Genomic DNA, 22337 nt, shown 5'->3' on the forward strand with positions numbered 1-22337 from the left:
GTACATTTTGTCCCGACCAAATAGGTAAATCCTGTAGTCTAGCTTTGTTCCACCAACGCACCGATGGCAACTGTTTCATTCTAACAAGCTGCACTCTGCTGCCGGTCACATTGGGGGGAAAAGGAAAAACTTTTCTTTCTTGACTCACATAAAAGCATCATAGTTTTTAAAGCTGAAAGGAAACATATGTTGCCTTGAAACGCAGCCTCTTAAGGAATGAGCCTGTAGCAAGCTAACTCTCAGCCGTTAGCTTTATCAAAGGCCTGTACGAGCTCTTTGAGCTGTAGAATGAATTCATTTTCAAAAACAACAGGAACCTCACAATATGGCAAGCAAATCAGAGTTAGAGATAGATGCCTTCTCCTCAAAGCAAATTTGAGGCACTTAAATTTTAAGTTACAGAATTAAGAAAGTTGGAAGCCAATTCATTTTAAAGACCTAAAAACCTCCCATTTACAGAATGTTTAATGTTTCAGTAGCAGTCCGACTAAGTTTTTTTAACTTAGACATTAGAATTCTCTGTAAGTACATTTCAAAACTGACAATCATTTTAAATGTTCAAATAAAATATTGAAATCTGTAAGCATAGATGAAATAAATATAAGCCACAGTCATGTGTGAATAGATCGATAATGGTAGAGTAGGATGTAAAGATAACATTGTTTGGCAAAAAATAATAATTTCGTATTTTATTAATAGTACAAATTTAATTTTTCCAACTACTCTTCAGTCTTAAGAAAATCATTGTAGAATCGAGTATATGTTCTTAGGATGGGAACAAAGTCTAGGTAGAACGAGCTGAGACTATGAGAAACGGAAACTAGAGTAAAAAGGAAAGGGAAGAAAATTGAGGCGAACACAAGGTGACCAAAGGGGAGAGAGGAGCAAGTGTGGGGATAAAGAGGCAGGCCAAACAGGCCCTTCTCCTTGAGTACTAGAAGGGACAGGGGCGGGGGTCGCATCCCTTAGGGACCTAAACTAGCCATTCTGTCCAATAGCAGCAGCCCTACCGCGCAGAGCAGAACTGCCCCATAGGGTTTCCATGGCCGCCACTCTCTGCAGGGACCCAGCTTTCTGCCGTGGCCCAGTTGGCTGGTTAGGACTGTCAACTTCTCTCTCGGTGAGCAGCTAAGCTTTACCACGACGGCACATCTTGCCACTTGGCCAGGCCTCTGGATTCAGTTTCCGGGGCGGAACACTCACTATTTTAAGCAAAGCCTGTTTGAGCTCATGTTCTAAAGCTGTGCCGGGCAAGCGCTGCTCTCCCTCCCAGCAGTCCTCCCGACATCAGAGGGCTGGCTCGCAGTTCCCTCAGCTGTCGCTCTCCCAGCATAAGCTTCAGACCACCGCCTCACTGCCCCTGGCCCATAGGCACAGCTGCCCACCCTGCCGCTGCCATGCAGTTGTTCTCGCCCAAAGATGGGTCCTCCTCTAGTGTTGGTGCCAAGAATCGAAATCTAATCCTTGTCACCGCAACACCACTGCCAAACCAACCTACTGGCCAAACCAACATACACATACATGAGGAGCCTTGAAAAGTTCATGGAAAAAATGAAATTTAAATAAAATGCGATTTTTTTCTATGAACCTTGAAAAATCCATATATATTGATACGCATGGAAAGTTAGCATCACACCCAAACTATCAACCAAGCGTGAGCTACATATTGTTCCCGTGAGCCTTTGGCAGGTGCTCCAATACTGAGCAGTGGGTGCACTTCGACTCCGGCAGTTGTCCAGCTGTAACCGAGCATACGTCCTCCTCCGTGTTATCCACAGGTGCTCACAGAGCTGAATAAAATATAGCAGGCCTTAGCACTCCGGGACAGGAAATAGAGTTGTGTTGGAATGTCTTGTATTTACTGACCCATACTGGCTCTTTATAATTAACTTACGTGCATTTCTAATTGATTAGTAAAATTAAATTGTGTAAGCTATTATTGCCAGTCTAATTTTTCAAAGGTCAATGTCATTTTTCAGTTTGTAGTTTCTGTGATTCCTTTGAAAAGACCATTTCACTACTTCCATTCTTTGGATGCGTCTACTTTGGGCCAGTAAAGGTAAAGGAACAATATATTGAAACGCAAACCCCACCGTCCTACAATTGAGGACACACCTAATTATCAGTTGAGCCACAGAGAAAATGCAGACTATTTAGAAAATAAAATTATAAATAAGCAACAAACTGTTGAGAAGGTGGAATAATGGGGGATTGTATGTCCTAGTTATAATCAGATGAAAATGTGTAACTTGGAGAAGAATTTTATTTTATTGGGGAAAAGGGAATGAATGAATGACTCAAGCATTAAATTTTGGGAAAGGTGGGTAACGAAGTAACAAAGAAAAATATATACTAGGACACATAAAATCGAAAACTGAAACTGGTGAAAAAATGTGGGTATCATTTGAAAAGTAATTCGTCGTACATATTTAACATCAAGCCTGAACATAGAGCTACAAATAGAAAGGAAGCAAATCAGGATAACGTTAGATTTGGATACAGGAGAGGAAAGAGCTTAGAGAATTTTTGAAGTGATAATAGTTTTCGGAGCATCAGGAAGGTTTCAGAAATCAAATGAAAAGCAGCCATAGCACTGGGGACCCTCAAAGCTCCCTCGGGAGTGTGGGTCCGAAAGCCAGAGTCGAGCAGATCCAGTAGACAGTAAAATGTAACAGAAGTCCACCATTACTGATTTCAAGATACTCAGCAACAGGGCCTAACTATGAAGCCTGGGCAGGTGGTCCCTGGTACAAGTGCTCTGAAGGAATTCATAGGTTTTCGGAAGATGCTCCTATTCTAGTTTAACCTGCTATAGTAAAGTTCTGCCAAAGTGAGCTTGTGACCGATTTTCACAAAAACAACCCTTCCAAGAGTACACTCTTTCTAATAACAGTATGTTGAGGGCCAAACTGCATTGAAGGCATTGGCAAAAAAAAACTCCAAGAATTGATGGAACACCAATTACCGTAATACTTGAGTTTAAGCCGACCTGAATATGAGCCGAGGCCCCTAATTTTACCACAAAAACTGCGTTAAAAATGTGCTGCAAAACTCGGCTTTCTACAATATGGATGCACACTGGGAACCCTTACTCATTTTTGTCGAGCAATGTGGAAGACCTCCGACTAGGCGAACTTCCTATTTGCGTTCCTTTTAAATAATGACAATTCAGCAGAATGTTAAAATTATTTAACAATACAATATCATATGCGAGTAAAATTTCCTGAAGATAATTCACCAACAGCAGACATTAACAGTGAACTCTCAGAAACTGAAGCCAGCCTAAGAGGATGTGGACCAAGGAACATTATTGCTGATGGCAGCTTGGTCTTGGCCGAAAGCAAGGAATACCAGAAAGATGTTGACTTTACATTACTGACCATTACAGATATTCAACTGTGTGAATCGGAACTCAAGAATACTTTATTGTGCTCATGAAACACCTGTACATAGGCAGCCATTCAGACAAAATGAGGAGATACTACTTACCGTATATACTCAAATATAAGCCCACCCAAGTATAAGCCGAGGCACCTATTACCTGGGAAAACAGAATAACTGATTGACTCGAATGTAAGCCTAGGGTGGGAAATGCAGGATGTGAATTAACACAGCGACCAGAGGGGAGAGACCGAGCGCAGCCACAGACACATCCTTACCAGTTCAACTGCAGGCGTAAGTGAATCACTACGGGTGCTTCTGCGAATTGGAGCCGTCCATGTCATAGGACGGCTCTGATTGGTTAGATGTGAGTAAACAAACATTCAAAGCCCTGCAGTGTCAGCAGGGCTTTGAATGAACAGCGGAGGAATGGCAATCACCAGCGAGATATTACACCTCGCTGGAGTAACACTGACCCGTGTATAAGCCGAACCCCAGATTTTTCAGCACATTTTTTGTGCTGAAAAACTTGGCTTATACACGAGTATATATGGTAGTTGAAAATAAGGAGAGGTGTGGTGTGCATCTGGCTGTATCCTTGGTTCTGTGAATCAGAACCAACTACAGTGCACCTAGCCACAACAAAAAGCTGCAGTTGGCCATTGATGACTCTCTGGATTTGCTACTCAAAGTCTTGTTCATTCTAAACCCCACCTGCTATTTATTTCAACACCGTGTACACATGACACTCCATCTCCAGCCAGTCCCGTCCCGAAGACCTCGATGACAGCATTGGTTTTCATGGTTTCACACACATGCTTAAAAGTACCGATCACAGTCCATCAGAACTGTTGAAAATTGTTTAGTGCTTCATTCTGAAGAATCCTACCACTATTATTTTAGATCTAGCCTGGCTAACTTTGCTCAGCTCAGTGATATGCAAATTGTTGTGCCTGAGAAAGCAGCAATGGATTGTATGTATCCTTGTGTCTTAAACATGCATACGGTTGCCTTGAACGGTTGTTTTTGAAAAGAAAATATTCTTCTGGAAGCTATTGATAGAAGATGAGGGAGAAAATCATACACACACACACACATATACACACACACACACACCGTTCAGAAAAGGAAAGCCGTGTTCATCCCCTTTCAAGAGCTATAGAGATGAAAAATGGCTCGGCATGAGCTTGATCTATATGTTTTTCGTGGTTATTAGTAGTAATGAAGATGCATTAACCATATTCTCTTGATAATGCTCTAGCAGCTTCTTAGTACTTTTATCAACATATAAATTTTACAACTGGCAATATGGGAATTTGACTCGTACATTTTTGTTTATAAAAAAGGGTAACAACATTATAACTTCTTCATATTTGTGAATTATGAATCTTGACTTGCAGACAAGCAAAACTGAAATGTAACAGAGCTTCTATATGATCATGGCCCTTTCCACTGCTCCCCACAGTGCCAGAAGTGAATGCATCCAGAATGGATGGACTCCTTTTAGTTCATTCATTCGATCTTTCCTCGATACGCATGCAGTGAGTGCCTTCTTCCAGGCAGCTCCATCGTGTCTTATGAAATGCTCTACTTCATTGGGAACCAGCTGGAAGCCGGACATGAGTGGTGCATAATCTCTGCACAATCTTAACTCCATTAGAAAAAATAAAACAACAACAACTTTATTTTCTGCCCTTTGGGGAAGAACATTTAATAGCCAATTCTTCAAAGGAAAAGCTTGATGCAAAAGGAGCTGTCTGAAGCATTTATTTCACATTCCATTGAGTTATAAATGAACGGGCCATGAGTGTGTGATACACTCATTCTGTACAACAGAATCCAAACACCACCTGACCCCTTGCCATCCTCACAACTGCTGTGTTTGACCCATTGTGCAATTGGGTCAGTCCATCTTACTGATGCTCTTCCTCTGTTTTCTGACCCTTTAATTTTCCTTGAAACAAAGCACATTACTTGATTTTAAATAAAGCTGCGTTTCAGGTTTTAAACTCCAAAGAAACTTAAGTCTCTAATAGTTAGCCCTTAATATTAGTACTATTAGAAACATCTTCATGGGAGGAAGAAGTATGGCATGTAGAACCACAGCTCAGTTCTGTCTTTAGGGCTCTCCACGCCAGGCCAAGGAGACGTTAAAAGTAGAAGAATTACTATGTCAGGGCAGGAAATGATCATAAAGCCCAAATTAACTAACGTCAGTATAAGTGGATCCCTCAAACTTGATGTTTTGTGCAGGGAAGAAGCAACAGGGTGAGAAAACAAACTTCCGTGAATGACTTAGACAATAAAAATACTAACCTTGGTTTACTTGGGGGTTAGATTACCTCCCACATCTACAATAAATTGTAAGTGGTCTCCCAGGCCTCAAGGCTATGAACCATCTGGAAACCAGAGTTCATATAGCCAGCGTTTTCTCCATGGCCCGTTTGCTGGGGCAGTCCCCGCCCAGGTGCATGCCACACCACGGAAGCCGCAAGAAGGCGCCGCGGAGAAGGCGGGCAGGAAAGGTAGAGGGAAAGCAGATGGACTCTGATCCACAGGGCAGACATCACCGATGACCTTGCCGAGGGTTCCAGACCACAGGCCACAGCCAGGCTTGGGCTGAAGGACTAAGGGGAAAGTAGAGGGCGGCGTGAGCGCGCACGGGGCCAGTGATGCCCGCACGCGCGCACATGGAGAGAGGAGAAGAGAGGGAAGCGTGCGGCGCCTCCCACCGTGCCAGGGCCAAAGAGAGCAGAGGGGCCGTGAGGGCTCGGTGCGGAAGGACCACCTCTCATGCGCAAGGCCCGGGTTCCATTCCCACCACCCATCTGCCCGTGTGGCTGTGATGCTGAGCACGATTTACACACCAGGGAGAAAGGCCGGCAGTGATCGTTTGCAGAAAACCGGCAAAGGACTCGCCTTAAGGCTCCCAGCAACGGGCAGCCACCCCTGATCCTGGGGATGGCCCGGGCAGGGGTGCTTTCCATGAGCTGAGGGTCGACCCCAAGGGCAGCCACAGAGAACCAAGGCCAGAGGTGGAGTCACTATTTAACAAACTAGGCACCGGGGACACAACAATTAGCAAGAGACAAACGCTCTTGCCCTCATGACACTTATCTTTGAAAGGCGATTTGGAGTAAGCAGACGGCCAAATAAGTAAAACATTTCCTAAAGCGGGGGATAAAAAACGTTACCAAGAAACGGGAAGGAGAAAGAAAGACCGGGCGCGTATGGGGAGATGTGGCGGGAGACTGCCATTGTAATGACTCGGGCGCCTGACATAGCTTCTATCAATTTCCTTCATGACTTTCAGACACATTTATTTTTCAGGAGTTTAAAATGCACTTGGTTCCGTTTTGCCATGTGGGGAAACCTGCTCTCGGCCAGTATTACAGGGGCCCCTCCTGTAAGCACCCAGGCGTACCCGTCTGTAGCCCTCATCTCACTCTGGTCACACATGTAGCTACGTGATCTTGTGGTCCTGCTCCCTCTGCCCTTCCAGGAGACGGCGCCAGGAGGGAACAGTGTCTGCTGTAACCCATCGCGTGTGTCTCAGAACCTAGTGCGGGGCTGACCTGGGATTGTAAGAATGAGAAGCAATAGCACCGCTTTCAGGAACTGTACTGTTTTTATTATTTCGTACTGACGTCTCACTAGCGGGCCTAGCTGATGGCCCTTTCCAACAGAGGGACCTCTTGGTGCTGGTGGAGTACGGGAAATCGAGAGAGTATCTTCTAACTTCAGTAACACCTCTCCACTTAATGTCTGCTGTATTTTCCAGGACCAATGCCAAAGGAGCGCCCCTGAATATCAACAAGGTCTCGAACAGCCTGATTAATTTTGGAAGGAAGCTGATTTCCCCAGCAATGGCCCCAGGCAGCGTGGGCGGCCCCCTACCTGTACCCGGGGGCAATAGCAACTCTGCTGTCACCACCACAGCTGGGCCCCCCACCAGGACCGCCACAGAGGCGCAGCGACAACATCTGCAGCAGCAGCAGCAGCAGCAGCAGCAGCAGCAGCAGCAGCAGCAGCGGCTGATGAAATCCGAAAGCATGCCAGTGCAGTTGAACAAAGGTAAGGAGAACCGAGTGGTGGGCGAAACCAGAGTAAACAGGCCTGGGATCTTCTCCCCTGTCTGTCCAGCCTCCCAGAGAGAAACCAATCAAAAACTCAGTCAATGACGTGTTATATCTTTATTCCTCTAAACCTCGAATAGCAGATACTGTGTGGTTCTGAATTAAAAACGATGAGAGAATTTGTTGAGGTACTTAACAACAACACCACCACCACCACATGTCTCTTCATATACAAGTAGGGCACAAGTGACCAGAACTGAGAACTTCACCCCAAGCCACTGACTTCTCGATTAAGCCTGTGTGGCCGTGTTTCTGACTAGAAGCTGCAGCAGGAAGTGCCTGCCCTGAGCATTCCTGGTGAGAGGAACCCTCCGTGCAGCTTCTCCATGCAGGGCCAGCCTTAGGAAGAATCCTTCCTTCAGCCTGGCCTTCAGGACCCAGCACCCTCCCCCCTGGGGAACACCAATTCGAACCTTTGGAGAAGGCGGGGGTAATCAACCTTGAGCAGGGAAGATCCATGTCTGAGCCCGTGGAGCCAACGTTGTGAAACCATAGGATTCCAGAAGAGAAGCAAACCGAGAGCAAACACAGTCTAGTGTTTCTCCCAGTGGGAAGCACAGGAACAATCCAGCGGGGAGGGGCAGCCTGCTAAAGCAGATACCTGTACTTGATCCTGGATTCCGGACTGTAGTGCAAAAGGTTTGAACTGCTGCAGGGAGGGGAGCTGGAGTAATTTTTTTTTAATCTGAAGAAGGGGGCGGTAGGCCAGTTAAGTGTGGGAACCGAGGGTCCAGTCCCTCGCTCTCCTGCTCTGAGGAAGAGCCAGTATGGTGCCCACAGTCATGCGGCTTACAGGACCCATCGGCCAAGCTCCTTTCTGTTTCCCTCGTGTACTCTACTCACAAGAAAGCTCCTGAAGTCCCTACTCCAAACTCCTATTTTTCTAACTTACATATCTGTATTTTTCACTTATTTGCCAAGAGACAGGGTATTCACACCCTTTATCCATGGCCAATTAGAAACTACATTTCGTTGTAAAGGTGCGATTCTGTTATCTCTACTGTAGAAGCAGGCAGCCATTGCAGCATGGCAGATAATTTATGAAAAACATCCCATTCTGAGACCTCAGAGCATAGTTTGGGACCCGGTAGTGTCGGGGCAAACCCCCCAACACCTGCCTCCCTGACAGGCCTGTTAGGGATCCTCAGTGCAAGCTGACAGACACTCGAAGGACTATGGAACCAGTGAGAAAATCTTATAAACTATGTTCCACCTACTTTTCTTAAGAAGAGATTGCATCTAACATTACTATAAATTGAAAGCACTGGCATTTTAAATGGTACTAAATTATATGGACTTTATTTCCCAATGATACAAAATAATGAACATTTTTCAGTAATGAACACGTGTACATATATGTGTATTCCTCCATTGATAATTATCATGTGTCCCATCTTTTCCATGTTTTTGGCCTGTATGATTTGGCTACATAATTAGTATTCAAATTTTATTACAATAATCAAGTCACCTTTCGTCACGATATGTTGCTTAAATGTCTTTCCTTTGTAATTTAGAACTGTCACCCGTGATTTGAAGAAAAAGAGACGTCGTATCATTAACATGTTGTAAATGTATTTTAATGCCAGGAGACATGCCCACTTCCAAAATGGAAATGAATGTTATTTTATATATTTCTTAATTGTACTGTTTTATTGTTCTCAACAAATGTGATTTCAATATTGCTTTGATAACAAGCTGTAGTCAGTAGTAATTCTAACTGATGGCAGGCAAATGAGTCAGAGAATCTCAATGCTGTAGCTTAAATTTTCTGAGGAACCCAGCCAAATGACTATAGAAATATAAAGTTGTGTCTCTCAGGAAATGTCAAGTATTAATATCACAGTAAGTGAGAAAGGAAGCGCAGGAAGACGGAACAATTGATGAAAACCAAGTCCCTAGTTATAAGGAGACAACAGAGCACTTGGGCAAAGTAGTTGGAACATGCGTATCACTGGGGCTTTCTGTAACGGATCCCTGAGCACCGAGAAAGTGGCCCTTGTTTGGCAACTCTGCTTTTTATTTCTGGTTCATACTTCTCATGTCAATCTACCAAAAAGCCTGTCAACTTTCATATTCAAGAGGAATATCCCAGCTAATGTCCCTCCCCGCAGGAAAGTTTGAATAAATTAAACCACAAAGGAGAATTTCTAGACCCAGAAGCTAGCGTGACTTGATGCAGTCCCTCCCGGAGCCCCTCAGCAGAACCCCGAAACTCTCCAACGCTCCTCACCCCAAACCGCCTTTGGACTGATCCCCGTGCACTCTGAAAAGCCATGGTTCTGGGGGCAAAAGGTGTTAATTTTTCATTGTCGACTCAACAATGAAAAGCCATTCTCCAGCTCTGGTTCTGCGGCTGGCATTTCCACTCTGCTGGCAAACCGGCAGGCGTGTCACCAGGTCCCAGGTGACAAGTGACCCCAGTGTTTAGCCCGCCAAGAGACTTGTGCGGGGATGTGACTTGCAGCTACCGCAGAGCAGTCATCGACCTCGTGCCTTTGAGGAAAGATGACCCAAGAGCCCCGTTCATGGTGCGCTACCAGAAAATGTGGACGCCGTTTTGAAAAACCGTTGCCTGCGAGGAGGAAAAGTGCGTACAATTTTCATAGTTCAGGTAACTCTCCACTAGGGGTGCTTAGATCGGGGAACAGCTATTTGAAAAGTCCAACATCCACGTACAAGTATCGCTAAACAACCCTCTGCTACGAACACGGAGCTCCTGCTGCTTGACGTGCCCTGCGCCTTGGTCGACACACTCTCCTGAACAGGAACTGTGCCCTCCTTGACGCCATTTGGGCATCCGCAGAGACTCACGTGGTGCCTTTTTCAGTGGTCTGATGTGGGATCAAAAGAAAGTGTGATGGGGCAGCGCCATGGCTGTCGGGTAGATGGAGTCAGGTGTTTCAGCAGAATTCTCAGAGACAACCCTCGCTGCCGTCCCTCACAGGAGGAGCAGGTGCATCGCCGTGATGGACTTCAGCTCCTTGGTGGAAATTGTTTTTCACCAAGACATTACGCAGTTCTCTGCCACCCCCTTCATCATCTTGTGTCCTTTGAGAAACATCTGTCCAGATGACAGGGACTGTTTCAGGGGGATTCCAAAAGGTTAACTTTCCACCTTGAATTGAACGGACCTAGCAGATCCCCTTGGCGTGACTGAGGTTTTCATTTGTCTGAGGGTAAGACACATGTCTGGAGCCAGCCCTTCTTACGCACTCGCTGTGAGTGCTGCTTGGAAGGAATTTCTGTGCTTTGGGTATGTCCTGGGAAGAGGCGGCACAGGTAATCACCCGAGATCACCTTGGTGGTGCTCAGTGGGCTGTTGTCTGAATCTACACAAAGTAAGACAAGTAGAAGATAGAGAATGGGGAACCTCTCCAGCAGAGACACAGGGTCTGAGGACGACGCATATTGGTGAATTGAGAGTTAACTGGATGAATCATGTCAATTCGGACCCTAACTAGCTCTGTTCAAAGCTGTTGATCACTTCTTTGGGGTATGTATCTTTTTATAGGTTTGTTTCAGTTAGAGAATACAAATGTGGCCACTGGTAATTGACTGGAAGAAAATAATCACAAGCCAACAAGTTCCAGATGAGTTGGCCATGCCGTCGGTCTTAATTGTCGTAAGTGCTCAGGGCACCGAGGGGATGTTATTTAATTCACAATTTTTTTCCCCCAAACTCTATGTTGTTTAAAAGTTAGAGGGCTGCACATCTATTAATCAGAAACATGTTGAAAATGTGGTGCCTTTCACATGGGATTTTTGTTTGTTTCTCTCAAAATAGCCTAGGCCTTCAGGTCTATATCCAGATTATCCTCTTGACAGTAAGTGTGCGCAGTATTGAACTTTGTCATCCAGGAAGGAAATAAAACTACCCAAAAATATCTTCCTAAATGGTGAACCCTTAGTTCACGGAATTTCCTGTTGAAGCTTCCTTTCCTGTGCTCTACATCAGTGGTTCTCAACCTTCCTCATGCCTCGACCCTTCAATACAGTTCCTCATGTGGTGGTGACCCCCAGCCATAAAATTATTTTCCGTTGCTACTTTGTAACTGTAATTTTGTTACTGTGATGAATCGTAATGTAAACTCTCTGATATGCAGGATGTATTAGGCGCCTCCTGTGAAAGGGTCCTTGAACCCCAAAAGGGGTCACGACCCACTGGTTGAGAACCACTCCTCTAAGTTTCCTTTGTCCATAGTTTTCATTGACGTTTGCATTTGTATGTTTCTTTATTTTAAGCATCTACAAGCCCTATTTGTAAATGAAATCATGCCTATAAGAACTCTATCGTGCCGAAAGGATATGATGCAGTTCACAGATTTTTACATGTTGACATTTAAACGTACATATTGCAACTTATACCATCCTTCCGTCACCTAATTTGAAGTTAAAACTTTTCACTAGACATAGAGGTTTGTCTTTCTAGCTAAAGAAGATGGTTTATTTAGAGCTTCACTAGAGAATGTGGTTTCAGGTTTTGTTCGTAAAGTTTGAGAAGGCAAGCTATCAATTACAAAAGCATGCTGATTTCATAGTAAAGGGCATACAAGCTTGGGGATTAAAACTCCTTTCCAGAAAGAATGTTGTCAGAAAGGAAACAAAGTGGCATGAATCTTCGTGGCAGCACAATATTTTGATTGCTCGAGCTTCCTGGACTCTGGGAGAAACTTCTTTTTGAACCCAGAGTTGCTCAGGAACCACTTTTAAAAATGATTTCTTTGTGAGACTCTTTGGCCTGAGTGTCTGCCATGTGTTGGCCTGTTAGCACTTGGATTGGTGGGCGCATGACAACATGTAGCAGCATGAATGAAAGTAAAGTTGATTATTTCTCCTTTATGCAATCTAATTCCTTTTTCCTTATGAAATCTAGGCGATGTAGTTACAGGAAGCGATGCTCAGGTTTCTGTTCCTGCCCAGACTCTAACTGACCCCCAAGGTACAGTTCCCATGGCAACACAGCTGTTCTCTCTTTGCCTGCCTTAGTATCATCGCCTTTTCCCAAACCCCATTCCCCACCCCGCTTTGCCCGCCTCCATTCACCGCGGATCAGTTCACTACCATCACCCGCCACAGAGTGGCACTGTTGTTTAAAGCAAAAGCCCTTCATGTCCTCGCTGGGTGAGGCCGCTTCTCTGCTAGAAGTGCGCTAGCCCCTTTCCTGGCGAAACATGCCTTGCCCTGTATTTTGTGGTTACTTTAACGTGCACTTCGGGTGGCAGCCCGCCGAGACGTTCTTGTTGCACGGTGTCCTGTGACAGCATTTGACAGACTGACTCCGAGAGTAGACATCTGCATGCAGGGATGAGCCAGACGCACTGACTGCGCTTTTCCTAAAAGACCCACCACCTCATTTTCAAATACGTTTTCAACTCACAGAATTTAAAGTGTGACCAGTCTTCATGTACCATAGCTCACAATGAATTAAAATACAAACAGGACGGATGAATGTCACTCTCTTCAAAGTCTGGACAGGGTTTACTAGAAGGACCAGTAGTCCACTTCCAGCAGCTAGCAGCTCTGACAAATGTTAAAGCACCCGGCAAGGGTAGAGGTTACAAGTTGGCCTGCTAACTGCAAGGTCAGCAGTTCAAAACCACCAGCTGCTCCACAGGAGGAAAACGAGGCTTTCTACTATGGGAAGAGTTACAGTCTCGGAAACTCAGAGGACAGCTCCACACTGCCCTGTGGAGGCACTTTGAGTGCATCGACTTGATGGCAGTGAGTTTGTTTTTTTAAGTATTTAAGGTCTTTTATAATGTCATCTTTTAAAGGAAATACACCATGGATAGAATTTCTGTATACATGGAAGCCAAAGTTAAAATGATCTTAATTTGAAGAATCTTCTATTTCATTCCAGACTAGAGAGAAGTATGAAAGAAAATTCATTCCATGTTTTTCTTTATTTAAATTACCCACATAATCGCTATTAAGATTAAAACATTATTATAATAATTAATAGAATGTGCTTTCATGATCTCCCTGCTTTTTAATAAATTAACAGAAAGGAATGGGTTATGATTAAATGATTGATGTGTTGGCTTTACCAAAATTTTAAAATCACCATCTTCTGGCAGCAGAGGATGCGGCCTTCCTTCCGTGTGTAGTTCCCAGGTCTCGGGGCACAGTTCCGAGCTGTTTGCTGGTCATTCAAACAGGTGATCTGAAATGACTTTTCTAGCTCAGGAGCTTCTAAGAAGAGCTGCTTGTTATTCCCCGGATCTGTTTAAACAGCTCGTCTTCTCAGGCTGCCCCACCATCAAGGGACGCAGCACCATGAAGAAGATGAAATGACAGACCGTTTCCCCGATGTGGCGTGCATGGAAATGAGTGCCCGTGTTATGGCCTAGTGCGGCGACAGTCCACGGGCTCCGCCTTGCTCGTGTAAAGTAAATGCTTACCGTGGGTCCTGCCGTACCAGAGCGCAGAGCATGGCCTTCTCGGAAAGCCACAGCCCCAAGGGCCCGATCTGATGAGAACGTTCATGCTGCAGATGCAAAGCCGAGCCACGCTTTCCGTGATGACTTCATAAAAGAACAGCAATTGCCCACGAAGGTTGACCTCTCGTCACCTTTCAGCGCATAGTAATGATACAGGTTTTGTGTATCTTTTAAAATGACCGCAAATGCCATTGTACAACTTGTGTAGGTTAATAACTGGTGTTGAAAGTTTCATTTCGTACGTCTCAGCCTCGGCTGCAGTCAATAAAAAGGTGCCACAGGGGTGTCTTAGCCCACTTGGTTCCTTTGAGCTGATATTTAGATAAGGCATACCTACACCCACAGCCCTTTCCAAGAGATGTTTACGACTTATTTACAAACCAGAAGCTTTGACGCACATACACACGCATGCATTTTCTGAAGAGACTTTAGAATGTCTTTGAAAGAATTATATATGTGTAAGTCATCATGGAATGAATGGACCATTAGAAAAGAAAGTTAAATTAAAAAATCATTGCCATGGGTGTTTCTACAATTTGTGTGTGTTTATATTATGTATCCAATTATAAGTATATATTATATACACACACATAAAGCCTGTCATTATATAATAATGTATCCAGATATCTTAATATAAGGTGGGGGGGGACCTAAAACCTCCCTGCCCAGACAGCCATGGATAATCCGAAGACAAAATGAAGACATGGGCAGTCTTCAAGCAAAAGTGCAAATTCTCTGCCGTCAAACCCATTCCCACTTGGAGAGACCGACCGTACAGGGTAACGTAGAGCTGCCCCTGTGGGTTTCCAAGACCACAGACGGGAGTGGAAAGCCTCATCCTTCTCCCACAAAGCACCTGGTGGTTTCTAACTGCCGACCTTGGGGTGAGCAGCGCAATGCATAACCCTCCTAATGCTAGCATCACATATCATAGTAGACATTCCTCATCAAGGGCATTATTTTTAAGGGGGGCGTGGGGAAGATTCCCTTTTCTCTACCCGTCTCTTTCTGCGAGCCCATTTTCCCAGGAGTAGCCATCATTGCGCTTCTTTGGCTTCCTTTCAGAAAGGAAAGACGCATGTTAAGCCCAGTGGCAGCCAGGGAGTCGCAGTCAATGTGGGAGCTGCACCCCGGTGTGGCGATGGCTGCCTACCTGAACCGTGAAGAAACGGAAGGAAGCAGTAGTAGAAATGACCCTGAGCAGTCGGCCAGCAGCACATGGGTAGGGCAGCGTGAGAGGAGGGAGGTGGAGTCACTGCGGCGGAAGCTGGCCCGTGTGGACCACACTGTTAGGGTCTCTCTGCCTGTGGGCAAGTGAGGGTCCTGAAAGGGAACACACCCTCTCTCTACGCGCAGTACCATTGCTTTGCAAAGGCAGCTAAATATGGGATCACGGGAAACATCATGACCGGGCAGCATCAGTTAGCTAGAAGTGCATTTTTGTGACACACCTATGCCCCCCGCCAAAAAAAAATTTTTTTAACAAATGAGGTTCTTAAACAAGGTTAAAATTTGCACTCTACTTTTGAAAGTCCTCTTTTTCCATTTCTATTGCTCCAGTTTAAACATTACATTACTAAAACTGCTTCTCATAGACATTTGGATGCAGGGTGGGGCGGCTGTGTTGAGACTGGGCTCTTTCTTGGCTCCCTCCCTGACCGGCTGGGGACCCTGGGAGGTTACTTAACCTGTGAGAGAGAGAACACGCAGCTTCATCTTTGCTATGTAAGCATTTCTGATGTTCTAAGAGCCGCTGTCTGCATGCAAGCACCCAGCCCAGTCATAGCTGACTTCATGGCCACGCTAGAGCGGCGTGACCCGGGGCTTCCGGAACCACCTGCTCCTCCCAGCTGCTCTCTCTCCTGACACCCTGGATGATGATGATGGAGGACTTCATCCACCAGACATCTAACCTCTTACTGCAATCGGTGAGGAGCAAAAGGCTACCAGGTGCCTTCCATCTTCTCCTGCCACTTGGGTACTAGAGCCAAGGCCATGTCCACTTTGTGGCCACAACACTGCCGATACCAGGCATCTCCCTTTCTCCTCCTTGCCATCTACACACCTAGACACACACACACACACACACACACACCAGCTCCCTAGCTTCGCGATCATTCTTTCCCCCTTTGGATGGCTAAAGGGGTTTCTTTGGACCCCTCAGCTGGCCTCAGGTCTGTTGGGGTTCTCCTGACCCATCCAGGACATGCCCCTTTTCTTACTTTCCATTAAAGTTCATGGATAAATCCCGTGGCCGCGCAGTAGGCGCTTACTAAATATTCTTTCCCCCTTTGCGCTTCATAGGCTGTCTGGGGCCAGGGCTCCTCGCGGATACCTTCCTTCATAAAGTTCAGCCAATCACTTTGGCCTCTTAACATGGCTAAGCGAAGACAGCGTGCCAGGTGTGCGGAATCTCGGTTGAGGGTTAGAGAAAGAATGAGAATGAAGGAATGATACCGTACTAAGGGGCTTCAAAAAGTTCAGGGGGGGGCAGGGAGAGATTTAGAGGTCATGTACCACCCCACCCTTGTTTAAGCCTTTGCGGTCTCATGCCCAAGCCCCGTGGACACTCTTTGTCCTGCCCTGTGAGTATCCTGCCCCATTGCCGGACAAGATCTGCAGGGGCCTAGGGCCTCTTCCAAATCTCACGGGCTCCATTTGTACACCCTTGTCTTCTAAGATCACACACACACACACACCCCACCCCCACTCCCGAAGCTGGACACCTGGTTAAGCACTACCAACTCTTAGAATTCTCTATTTGACCATTCTCCTTACCCCAAAATGGAAAACATCAAATTAAAGAGAGTTCCACTGTTGATTTCCATCATTTTACTTAGTGCGGAGTTGGTAGGACTTTCAATTCCCTGTGGGTGGCAGGGGACTCTGAAAGGCCCGGAATCAGCCGAATGCTCCTGAGACTGTAAGTGCTTTTGTAAATTCGTGTGTCCCTTGCCCTAAATAAAGAAGCTTCGGGAATGGAATGCAGTGAGTTACGTGTTGGTCTCCTAACTTCAAGGTCAGCAATTCAAAACCACCAGCCACTCCCGGGAGGCGTTCTCCTCCTGTAAAGAGTTAGTCTGGGAAACCCACCAGGGCTGTTTTACCCTGTCTCGAGGAAGTCAGAACTCTACACAGAAGTGAGTCTAAGGGGGTTTTTGTTTGGTCGGGTGGTTTTGGTTTTGCCCAAAATAACCCTCGCAGCCACACCCTCTATTTGGGGCTGAAGGTCTAGTGTACACCCCTAAGTTGCCCTGATCCAGGAAGAGACACTCACTCTGTTTCCAGAGCACTAGTAGCGCCTGCTTCCGTTTGCTTCATCGCCGTACCTTGTAGATTCAGCCCAAGGCATCAGGCTTGTTCCCAGAGTTCGGATGGCTGGCAGTCTGCATGTATTTATCAGTACACACCCGCCTTGAATACAAGTCTCTATTCTTATAATTTGCCTGCCTTGAATTCAGGTCTCTCTTTGTAGTTCAGTATGGTTCACAACAATAATTTTAAGTAGTTCCGTTGGGTGGCAAGTCCCCAGCACCGGCCTGTGAGACTGCGGCTTGTTGTGGGAAGATGGGGCCGGTGAAAGCAGTGGCAACCCTGGACAGAGCCCCCGGGCTCCGGAGTGGCCCCTCAGCTTCTCTGCCTTCGTTTTCATTCCTCCCTGCCCAAAACAAGCCTCTCCATTTGGCCCACCCCCCTTCCTCCAGGGGGCATGACCTTGGGCAAGGCAGGTCTCCTCAGCTGAGGGCAGTTTCCAGAGAGTATGCCTTTAAAACTAGACTTTAATTTTAAGCGCAACCGAAGCAACTTTTCACGTGTTTCAAGCAGTGGAGACCTTGAAAAGGCTGCAGTCCGTCACTGAGTTGAAAGTAGCTCCAGAGAAGCGCCGGGAAGCCCGGGATAGACTCCCTCTTCACTCCCACGGCGCGCCCTACAATGTTCATGTTCTCTTTGCTCCCGCCTCAAGGCAAGACGATTCTAACTGCCCGTGTGCCTGCCGCAGCAGTCCAGGGGAAATATTGCCCCAACACTTTTCAGAACCTGGCTGGTGTGGCTCCATTCGTCGGTGGTCTAAAGCAAGAGTGGAGAACTTCAGTACCAGCTAACATCCCCTGCCTCCCTAAAGAAGTTCCCACTGTCCCATTAAAACCCCCAAATTGCCTGCCATCCAGCCTGTGCCAACCCATAGCAACCCTCAGACAGGTAGAGCTGCCCCTGTGAGTGTCCAAGACGGTTTCCAGGAGTAGAAAGCCAGGGCTTTCTCCTGAGGAGCCCCTGCTGGTTTCAAACTGCTGACCTTGCCGTTAGCGGCACGTCATGTGCCCACTACACCACAAAGGCTCCGAGCCCTCACATGAGGGGTGAGTTAATGAACTGTTTGACCAGTGTGGCCCTCAGATGATGTTACAAGTATATGAGAGGTAGGCCAGCTGCTTCATTCATGCCCCCACGGATCTAGAGCTGGGCAATTCAGAGATGAGTTAAACCTCGCGGACTCTGGCATCGCCTCTCGCTGCAGCAATTGCTTAGGAGCCAGTGGTTCCCAAGCTTCCTAACGCCGCAACCCTTTCACACAGTTCCTCATGCGGGGTGACCCCAACCATAACATTATTTTTGTTGCTACTTCATCACTGTCGTTCTGCTACCGTTATGAATCGGGCCATCCCCGTGAAAGGGTCGTTGGACCCACAGGTTGAGAATGGCTGGCTTGGGCTATTTCAAAGCGAATATCAAAACTCCATAAAGAACTCAAATCAGTTGCTGCCAAATTCCAGTTCAGTTTCAGCAGACCCTTATTGTAACTTCGTAATTGACCAGACCTTGTATTGTGCTGGCTTTTCCCCAAAGGCAAGGCTTGCAGGACGTAACTGAATCCAAAACCCTGGCCCTCAGGCCTTTTAGAAATGCCCATCTCAAAAGATAGCTGTCGTAAAAATTACATAGGTGAGCCTGTGTCCCACCTTTTTTTTTAATTAACCAGTACTTGGAGATGCACTCCGTAATACTGCACTGTAATAGCGTGCTGTTCTGACAAGCCTGGGTGGGCTTCGTGCATGACTGCATGTGTTTAGACCCGTTAATTAACCTCCTTGTGCCTTAACCACGCAGATCACATCTGAACCACATCACAATGTCACAAAGATTAAATGAGATAGTATGGGTAAAGGTCTGAAATGTGTCGCTAGACTGTCTGCAGCTATCACAGTGCTGTAGTGTAGTATTGTAATTTTCCGGTTTCTCCCAGCAGAGAAACTACGGAAGCATGGATTTAGATAGGGAAGGCAGGAGAAATAATGTAGAGTATTCAGCAATAAACTCAAAACTCTTTGTCATCAAGTCCATTCTGACTCAGCCCCAGACTCACTGTCACTGAATGCATCCTGCCTCACAGTGGCCTTATGGGGTTCCAAGGGAAATCTCTATGTGAGTAGAAAGCCTCGTCACTCTGCCATGGAGCACCTGGTGGTTTGGAACTGCTGACTTGGCTGTGATCAGCCCAACATGTAACCACTACCCCAGCAGGGCTCCCGACTCATGGTACAGATAGTCTAGAATTAGAGAATCTTGGTTTTATTTCTATGCTGAAATGGTTTATTCAAACTTTTTAATTCTTAAGAATATTTAATAGTGCTATAATTTTCCATGGAAAAATTAATGCATATACATATATAATTTGATCTTATACTCTATACATATGTATACATAACTGCTCACAACTACTTTTTTGGCAACACATTGATTTTGGAAATGACAAAATGTTTTATGAGCTCACAAAATTCCAAGTTTAGCCAGGAGTATAATAAAATTTAAATGATTCTACCTAGGATTATAGATGAACTTATAATTTGAATAATGTCAAATGTTGGGTCTAAAGATCACAACTGAGTAAAATAAAAGGAATAATACTGAGAACTTCCCAGAGCTGAAGGAAGACATCGGCCTCAAGATTGGAAATGATCCAGTGAGCGCAGGTAACTAAAAAGACCCAGGTTTCGGAGCCCCCTGGGAAATGAACTAACCGCAAAGATGAGGTGAAGAAATTCCTTTAAACTTCCAGAGAAGACAAAACCGATTTTTTAAAAATAGGATAATCGTCAGATTGACATCAGACATCTCACTGATAAAACGGAAGACCAGGAGGCGTTTGACTTGATTTTCAAACCTCTGAGGAAGCATTGTTTGAAGTAGAGTCTTACAGCCGAACTAGCGTTCAAATAAGAAGCTGACTAGACATTTGGGGACACACACAAGCTAAGGTCTGCCAACAGGATGGTTACCTCCTTCCTCCCCCAAATATTTACATAATTTGTCCACACACATATTGCTCTACTTGTTAAATCACACTTTCCAATAAATTTTGAATTAATAGGAAATCAAAAATGAAAATTAAACTTTTCAGAAAACTAGTGATGAGAGTGCCATATATCAGAACCACAAAAGAGAAAAAAGTGATACTCAGAAAATGAAAACTAGAAATCTACAAAATAAAGGTTCTAAACATACAATTTAAAACAGCTTGGAAAAAAAGCATCAAAATAAGGTACAATAAAGAGATGAATAGAGAATACTTTTAATTAACAATGCATAAAATAATGGAATGGGTCCATGAAACTAAAAGTTGATTCTTTTAAAATGTTGGAAGAATCCCACATCCAGTAAGTCCAATCAAAAATAAATGAGAGGCCACCTCTAATCTACTAACAATAGGAACCGTGCTGTAACTACAGGGCAGAGGAGAGGACGCTTGCAGGGAAACCAAGCTGACGAAGTTCTCTGTTGCAGCCAGAACTGCAAGCCTCGTGGCGTCCACAGGGCAGGGTCTGCTTTGTTCAGAGAGTCCGAGCCTGAAGCACGTCTGACCGAGCTGAAACCGAGGGGTCAGCGAGGCTGTAACGGCTCCTGCAGACTCGAGGGGAGAATCCGTTTCCTTGCCCACTCAGAATTCTGTTCCTGCAGCTCTGGAACCCATGTCCCCCTTTCCTTTCTGGCTGTCCGTTGAGCACTGCCCCCCGGCTTCTAGCAGACACCCAACTTCCTTGGTTGATGGCCCCTTTACTCCATCTTATTCCCCCAGGAGCCCTGGCGGCCCAGGGGGCTGCAGCCTGGTCTGTGGTACAGGAACCAGCAGCTGCCCCGTGGAAGAAAGACGGCCTTTCTACTCCCGTAAAGAGACACTGTCTTGTAGTGGTAGCAACTGTGCAGTGCGGCTGGACGTGATTGAACTATCGAATGTTATAATATCTTTAAGAGCTCCCAATAAGCTGATTAAAATTTTTAAATTAAAAAGATACAGGCTGGGAGGTTCACAGCGGCAGTTCTACGCAGCCCTACAGGCTTCCTGCATGGGCATCGCCTTGCTGGCAGGGAGAGTGGATATTTGGTATTTCATCTTCAGCGCCAGCACTCTGGGTGCAGACCCTCCATGCTGAAATCCCTTGTTTTTCGGGTTTGAATCTGATGAGCCCTTCTGCGTTTCTTCCTCCACGGTTAAGGACTGGAGGGGTTCCACTACCCACCGGGATCACCCACAGTATTCTCCTCTCACGGCCCTTCACTTCAGACCACCTGCCAGGTTTATTCTGTCGTTGAAGGTAACCTATGCCAAGGTTCCAGGGATAAGGACTTGGGCCACTCTTTTGCAAAGCACATGCATGTCTTCTTTAGGAAGATGTGAATTACCAAATTGACCGGGCTCAAAAAGAGATTTTTAAAAGTCTCAATAGAGGAATGAACCTGGGGAAACCCCAACATTCATCATAGTACTAGTTTGTAAAATCACCCCGTAGAGTTTTATTGGTTATGATAAACCAACTCTGAAGGAACAGCTCCATTTTATGATAAAAATTTAGGAAAAGATGGAAATCTTCCCACTTTATTATGTGGAGAACCAGGCTCTTGAGAATGAAAATTCCTTGACTTTTACTCTACAGACTTCTTAAAAGTCATGTGAAACTCAAAATTGAACAAATACTTCTTTTATTTTATCTGCATCTGCCACCACCCTGAACCAATATAAGCTACTGACATCAGGATTAGCATTCCGAAAAGCAATAACACAATCATTAGGAAAGGGAAAGAAAAACCTAAATTTATAGTGAATTTTCAAATCTCATTATATCATCTCAGAGTAAGAAATGTTTTCCAGATGAGGACTTTAAACCCAACGGCCATAAAAGAAATAGTAGACAAATTAACAAAACATTACCAAATAACAGTGGGAAGACGCCAGAAACAAAATGAAGAGGCTCTAGAGCAAGAGAAAGATCTTTCTGCTGTGGCACCCTGGCGGCATAGTGGTTACGTATTGGGCTGCTATGCATAAGGTCAGCAGTTCAAAACCACCAGCTGCTCCAGAGGAGAAAAGATGAGGCTTCCTCCTTCC

The 22337-nt window shown here is 45.5% G+C and overlaps 1 protein-coding gene across 1 annotated transcript in view; it reads left to right on the forward strand.

Moving 5' to 3' along the window:
* Window positions 1-22337, forward strand: part of TBC1D5 (TBC1 domain family member 5) — a 330505-nt gene that overhangs the window by 241752 nt on the left and 66416 nt on the right. Inside the window, exons 15-16 of the mRNA XM_075547174.1 lie at window positions 7163-7455; window positions 12391-12456. Of these exons, the coding sequence (XP_075403289.1) occupies window positions 7163-7455; window positions 12391-12456 (359 nt within the window). The remainder of the gene's footprint in view (window positions 1-7162; window positions 7456-12390; window positions 12457-22337) is intronic.

Source organism: Tenrec ecaudatus, chromosome 4 (genome assembly GCF_050624435.1).
Source record: "Tenrec ecaudatus isolate mTenEca1 chromosome 4, mTenEca1.hap1, whole genome shotgun sequence".
Lineage (NCBI taxonomy): Eukaryota > Metazoa > Chordata > Mammalia > Afrosoricida > Tenrecidae > Tenrec > Tenrec ecaudatus.